Below are 7,475 nucleotides of genomic sequence, written 5' to 3' on the forward strand. Positions count from 1 at the left end.
GCCCCCAAATTTCAATTGGCCCACCCCAAACATTAAGTAGGCTCACCCCAAATTTCAAGTTGGCACACCCTCAAACTTAAATTGGCCCAACCCCCAAATTTAAATTCGGCCACGCCCGATTTTCTTTTCGCCCAGCCTTAAACTCAAACCCCTATCCCAAATTTCAATTGGGCCAACCCTAATTTTCAAGTTGGTGCATGCACACACGAATTTCCATAAATCGACCTCCAAATTTCGAGTCGGCACAACCCAAAATTTAGGCTGGCCCACCCCCATATCGCCCTCAAATTCAGATTGGCCGACCCCGAGATTGCCCCCACATTTAGGTAGGACCAACCCCATATCACCCCCGAATACAAATTGGGCTGCCTCCACAACACCACCAAATTTAGGTTGGCCCACCCCCATATCATCCCCAAATCCAGGTTGGCCCACCCCCATATCAGCCCCAAACTTAGCCTGGCCCACCCCTCTATCACCTCAAATTTAGGATGGCCCACCGCAAATCACTCCCACATTTAGGTTAGCCCATCACCATTACACCCCCGATTCAGCTTCGCCCAGCCCCATGCCACCCCCATGGTTAGGGTGTCTCACCACCCATATCCCACCAAATTTAGGCTCTCCCACCCCCGTATCATCCCCAAATCCAGGCTGGCCCACCCCCCATATTCCCCCAAACTTAGGCTTACCCACCCATATATCACCTCAAATTTAGGTTGGGTCACCCCCATATCAGGCTCAAATTCAGTGTGGCTCATTACCATTTCACCCCAAATTTAGGTTGGGCCACTCCCATATCACTACCAAATTCAGCTTGGCCCATCCCTGTATCACGCCCAAATTTATGCTGATGGCACTTCCAATTTCAAGTTGGCCACCCCAACCCTTTTTATGAAGACCTATGTATTCATATTGGAAATGCGTAAAGTTTTTTGGCGTTACAGACACGATTTTGCACGATTATGCTACCAAATTGCTGGGGTACTTCCCAACGAATGCTGCGCATTAAAAGCAACTGCACCGAACGAGCGACGCCATGTGTTGATCCTAAATACTGACGGCTAGCCAAGCTAGCTTCTCTGTAGAGCGACCGGGGCAGCCACAGCACGGGACATTTATTCAAATGGATTTTTTACGGGCACACCTATAGATTCATACCACTTGGCTGTAGGGAACACATTAACAGTAGCTATTAATCCACGCGCTGCACGTCTTCTCCTAGTTGGTGCATTTCTTATTTAGATGAATCTTTAGAAATAGTTAACGTTCGGGCAGCGACTCAGCTTAGCAGACCCTTTGTTCCGCACGAATGTTGCATAGGAATGGCACTGGCCACCGGGTGGCATTGTGGCCCAGGTGGACCTGATTCGCTCGGAGTATGTGCCATTAAACACAGGCGAAAGTCGTGAAAACGGACCTTCCAGAAGAACGCAATAAGAATAGCCATTTTGTTCTCCCAGGTTCCACGCTACAAAGCACTAGAGTATCTTTTTTTTTTTGCATAACACAAAGCTATGCGCAAGCTTCTAGTTATGATGTCCAATGAATAAAATATTCATAAATGCGATGACCTAACTAATGAATACGACACTGCTATGTTTTAGGAAGGAAAAATAGAAAACATAATATTTCAAGAGAACCACTGGAAAACCAGAACCGAAAGCAAATCATGAGTTTTGTGTTTCTGCCATCTGGTGGGAGACTGTAAAAGTATGTCCTTAGCGGCTTCTAAAGAAAAAAACTGCGCCGCTGCAAAACCAGAACCGAAAGCAAATATTGGATTTTGTGTTTCTGCCATCTAGTGACAGACTATAAAACTAGGCCCTATACGGCTTAAAAAAAAGTGCGAAGCGGGAATCGAACCGCGGCAACCGCGACGGGAGATGAAAGGTGCCCGCGATTCTACCACTCGGCCACGGCTTCCGATTTTTTTTTTTTTTCTTTATTGCATGGAAATAATGGTAGTGTTAAATCAATGCAGTTACATTACATATGAACATACACGCACACAAAACAAATTCACACACAGTATGCAGTCCAATGACAGTTCAAAATTCTGGCAAACAAACACAAGCGTCCAGACGCGAAATCCATTCAGGTACGGGATCATATGTAGCAACCACACTACGGACTTGAGCAGTCTCTTCACGGAAGATAGACCTTGTCGAGCGAGGTGGCTCGGCATGTCTGTCGATCATTCGACTTCTCCATAATGAATAAAGTCCTAATAACATAAACAAATCGTATGGTGTATTACTGGCTGTCTTTTTGAAAGGAAGGAACCGGATACCATAACATGTGAGAGGAAAGTCTTTTTTGAGAGTTCTTTGTAGAATGTCCCAAAAATGAAATGCGTCACGACAAAGTATAAAGCAATGCTCTATTGTCTCGGGTTGATTGCAAAGTCTACAATTTGTATTCCAGGGTACGAACAGTCCTTTTTCCTGAAGCCACGTTTTAACTGGCAGTGTGGAGGTGTGCAGCTTAAAGAAAAACGTTTTCGCTGCAGGCGCAATGCACATTCTACGGACACGGCAAAGAACATCTTGGCCAAATAGAGACAGATACGGCTTTCGGTACAGAGGTTCAGGGAAAAGGTTATCTATAAGTGCTACATTTAGCGACGTGCGATTAACGGTAAACAAATATTCAAGGGTGAATCTGGCTTTTAAGAAGGAAATAGTGTCGACAAGTTCCTTTAGGAAGCCCCATAACGGTAGTTCTTGAGCAAAGTTTGTCGTGACATAAAGAAAAGGGAGGTGTGACGCAAGACGAGCTCGATTAACTGCGAGCAGGAATGGATGACGGACATTTTTAAGGTAAAATAAGCGCATGACCAATTGTCGCACAAACAAATGCACAAGACCCAGGCCTCCCTTTTCAAGCGGGAGAAAAAGGTTGTCCCTTCTCATGGCTTCCCATGATGAATGCCAAATAAAACATGCAAATATTCTATGAAATGCCTGGACATGGACACGTGAGCAGTGTAAGACCTGCAGAACATAAAGAAGCTTCGAAGCGAGAAATGTATTGCATGCCTTAGCTCTCGCAAAAATGGAGAGATCACGTCCCTGCCAGGTTGTCACCTTTCGACGAATAGTGGTTATCGTGGACGTCCAATGAGGTCCACTATTACGGAAGTTATCGAGAGGTACTCCAAGATATCGCAACGGAGACTGATTCCAATGAATATTCGCGAATATAGAGGGAGTGAGTGCCCACATGCCTAGCCAAAAGCCTCTACTTTTTTCAAAATTTACAATAGCTCCTGCAGTCTCACAGAAACGCAGGGTAGCGTCTATTGCCTTGGCAATGCTTGGCTTATCGACGCAAAAGAAGGCAATGTCATCTGCATAAGCTAGCACTTTAATTTCCTCATCGGCATACCTGTATCCTTTAATGCTCGAGTCGCAAAGCACGCTTAAGCAAAGCGGTTCTAAGTATATGGCGAAGAGTAAAGGCGAGAGAGGACAACCCTGACGAACGGATGACTGTACCTGTATTATATCTGAGAGAGTACGGTTCACAATTAACTTTGTAGTGCAATGTTTATAACAAAGTGTTATACCATTGTATAATACATCCCCTAACTGAAGATGTCGCAGTAGTTGGAACAAAAATTTGTGTTGAACCTTATCAAAAGCTTTGGCGAGGTCAATCTGGAGAAGAGCTACTTGATCCGTACTACCCTCTATGCACTCAAGGACTGAACGTGCGATATGAACATTTGTCTGTATAGAGCGGCCTCGAATTCCGCATGTTTGATGATCACCTACTAATTTAGTAATGACTGTTTGCAATCTATTTGTCAGCACTTTTGCAAATATCTTGTAATCCACGTTACACAACGATATCGGCCTATATCCGTTTACCCTCCTTATTATTTCATCATCAGTGCTCTTTGGTATCAAGGTTGTGTGGCACTGATAGAAAGATGGAGGAAGCTCACCATATTGATAGGCTTCCTCGAAAAGCTGCTCAAGAAAAGGACACAGGAATTCCTGAAATTTTATATAAAATTCGGCACTAAGGCCATCAGGGCCAGGCGTCTTGTTTTTCTGAAGCGTTTCGATGGCAAAATTAATTTCTTCTCGAGTGATTGGCCCATCAACGTCGAGGCGATCGTCTTCTTCTAAGTGTGGCATAAGCGAAATAAACTGATCAGCGTTTTCTTCGTATCCATTCTGAGGCTTAATTGCAGTGAAAAGATCTTTATAATGAGCTTCAAATAGGTTTATTATTTGGGACGTTTCTGTGTATATAGACCCACCAGACTCAATTTCCAATATTTGCTTGGAAAGCGCATATCGCTTTTCATCACCGAGAGCCCTTTTTGTGGGCTGCTCTTCTGTGAAGCGAGTTGTGCGTGAACGTACCATTGCTCCTTTGTACACTTCCGTCTCATATTTCTGTATTTGTGCGCGAACTGCATTTATTTCATCACTATACAATCCTGGTTCCTGGCTTTCGAAAGCATGCAGCTTGTGCAGTAGATCATGAAGGTAATGCTTTTCAGCTTTTTTTCTTTGAGACAGCTCACATGAAATGGCAATCGCCTCATTTTTCACTCTATTTTTGAACATTTCCCATTGAGCAAACAATGGAAGCTCTTGACATTGTGTTATTTCTAGCCATAATTCTTTCACTTTGTTTACAAAACTTTCCTCTCGTAAAAGTTGTGTATTAAGTTTCCACAGTGCCCAGTTTGGAGCAAACTTGCGAAATTTTCGAGGACCCCATGAAACAGCTACCAAACAGTGGTCTGTGAAAAATACAGGCTTCACGGCGTAGTTGTGGATGTGAGACCAGAGATTCGTCGAAACATACACACGATCAAGTCGAGCATGGGAGACGCCTTGAAAGTGCGTGAACCGCACCCAAGAAGGTGTGTAGGCTCCCACGTCTATTAGATTGTGATCTTCCGTTAACTGATGCAGGAAAGTAGCACTTGCATCATAACGATTAGTTAGGTATGAGTGGTCTCTGGAATCACAAACACAGTTGAAGTCTCCCAACAGTACCAAATCTCTGTCAGTATCTAGAAGCGGAGCAAGTGAGAGGAAGAAAGCCCTCCTGTCATTAACTTTTGAGGGAGCATAAACGCAAATAAACCGCCAATTACGGCCATGAAAAGAGAGGTCACAGCATATAAGGCGGCCTTCCCCATCAACACGTAGCGACAATGAAGAATGATTTAACTGCTTTCTGATTAACAAAAAGCATCCAGCGGAAGCACCACATGCTTGGCTAATACACACCTCGTAATCAGGTTGAAAAGTTTGCAGCGCAAGGTTGAAATCACCAGCAGACGATATCTTTGTCTCTTGCACTGCACCAACATCAACTTCATGCTGCCTAAGCACGTGTAGTAACTGCTGCTGGCGTCTTATATTCCTCAGCCCACGTACGTTGAGTGTCGCTACACACAAGGGGAGGGTGAAGGCGGCAGCCATTTCGCTCACCTAAAGCTTTTGTGTTTCATCGCCCCTGGCCACAGGTAAATCTGTGGTCTTGCTCCCTTTGGACTTCTTTGTGGCACTCTCCTGACTACGCTGATAAAACCGGCGCGGCACATTATTACCAGGAGAGGGAGGTCGCTGAGCAATAGGAGACACTTTCTCGGGCGCCTGTAGTGCATTTGCTGTTGCTTCGTCGTTGAATGGTGCCGGACGTTTCCTTGTCTGACTTATGTCCATCGCCTCTTCCTCTTCTTCCTTGTCATCAGGGGGCTTTTCTTTAAGGCTTGCTAGGCCAGGTGGGCAAACTGAGTCATCCTCGCCTGTAGCCTCGCTAGTATTACTTGGGCTGTTGTGACTGCTTGGCGTTGGCTTCAAGGACTCCTGGTCTTCGTCCCTAATGCCACCTGTAGTCTCTCCGGTGGCATCTACTACCTCTGTAGAATCCATGAGATGGTCCAGTTGTGGCTCGTCTGCGTTATATTGCCCAGAACGAAGCTTATTGGCGTATGTGGACACGCAGGCGTCCGCTGAGTGACCAAATCGGTGGCACTGTAAGCATCTCGGTGTTCTGCATTGTCGACGAACGTGTCCTACACGCTTGCAACGAAGGCACAGCGGAGGCCTACCGGGGATAAGTACGAGGCACTGGTGTCCATAAATGGACATAATGTGCGGTATTGAGCTTACGGTGATAGTGTCCTTGAGCACCAAGGAAACCTCCCGGTTTGTTGTCACCCACTGTTCCATGCCAGTGCACCTCCATACTTCTCTCTCCACCGACTTCACCTGACCATAGGCCTGGAACGCCTCTTCAACGCGTCGTGGTTCAAGGTGGGGTGGAAGCCATAGTAATTTAAGCTTGATGTTTTTAGTCTCCGGATCTATCACCAAGCACTTCAGCCCTTTGACACGGAGCTCACCACAAGCGACGAGAGTTTGTTTTGCCGCACTACTAGCGCAAGTAACCATCCATACATGGCTCATTTGATACTGTCCGACACCTACAATATCTGAAGTATTCACTACCTCAAGCAGAGCGTCTCGGAAGTCAGGAGCACGGTATGGTCTGCCACTCAAGTCCGCATGAAGGAAGATAGAATTCAAAACGTCGTTACCGGTTGGTAGACGCGGGAGGACAACTTTGTAACTTGCATCTTCGGTCAAAAACGGGGTCGACGATCCTCGGCCTGGGGCCGATACGCTGTTTCCAGCAGAGAGCATTTTCGAGCACAGCCGTTCCACACGGCTTCTTCTTCTTCTTCTTTATAGATACCACGTGAATTTTCACGACAGTGTTACAAAAAACGCTTTTGGGAACAGTGTTGCGCCATGTGTGGAGAGTCGAGATAGGCATCAATCGAAAGCTGAGTCTCCGGACTACATACGCTGCACTGCGTATTACGATAGACGTCGTAGGTTAATTACAGGCACCGTTCGTGCCTCGAAAATCGAGTATAAATTTTCGTCGTTTCCATAGGCTTCCATTGCTAAACCTTTAACCGCTGTGGGAACAAAATTCTTACGTGCCATAGCGTGATCACTGCATTTGGATCGTGTGGATTGTCTTCCAGAACATGTCTGTCGCCTGCGTTTTTCGATAATCGACCTGCAGCTTTTGTTATTCGCGAAAAACCCGCTCGTCCCATTGAAAACGCGCTAGCTTCGTGCCGGAGCCGCTTGGGGCGCTAGTTGGTACGTGTCCACTAAAGCTGGATATGTGTCTGCAGGAAGCCGCTTCGGAACAGCTCCCAGGTCGTTTAGGTGGCTTCGTGGTTCTTGAACTACGTCCTGGCGGCGTCTTCCAATGCGAAGAAGACATGTCGCAGTTTGTCGTCGCTGTTCAAGTTGTTAAATGTAGCGACTCCCTCATACGTCTCCAGCCAGCTGTCCGGGTCTTCGAACGTTGAACCGCGGAACGTCGGTGGCTCCCTGGGCTGCTGCAGGACGACGGGGGACGCTGGGGCTGCCTTTGGGGTGGACTTTGTGGCGATCTTCCTGGTCGTCTCAGGTCGT

General features: G+C 46.4%; 1 protein-coding gene across 1 annotated transcript; it reads right to left on the reverse strand.

The window, feature by feature from the left end:
• Nucleotides 1-5,465: 5,465 nt before the first annotated feature.
• LOC126519878 (uncharacterized) lies at nucleotides 5,466-6,719 on the reverse strand. The gene has a single exon (XM_050169168.3). It carries the CDS (start codon nucleotides 6,681-6,683, stop codon nucleotides 5,466-5,468), a length of 1,218 nt encoding a protein of 405 aa, XP_050025125.2. The 5' UTR covers nucleotides 6,684-6,719.
• Between the last annotated feature and the right edge of the window lie 756 nt (nucleotides 6,720-7,475).

Source organism: Dermacentor andersoni, unplaced genomic scaffold (genome assembly GCF_023375885.2).
Source record: "Dermacentor andersoni unplaced genomic scaffold, qqDerAnde1_hic_scaffold ctg00000039.1, whole genome shotgun sequence".
Lineage (NCBI taxonomy): Eukaryota > Metazoa > Arthropoda > Arachnida > Ixodida > Ixodidae > Dermacentor > Dermacentor andersoni.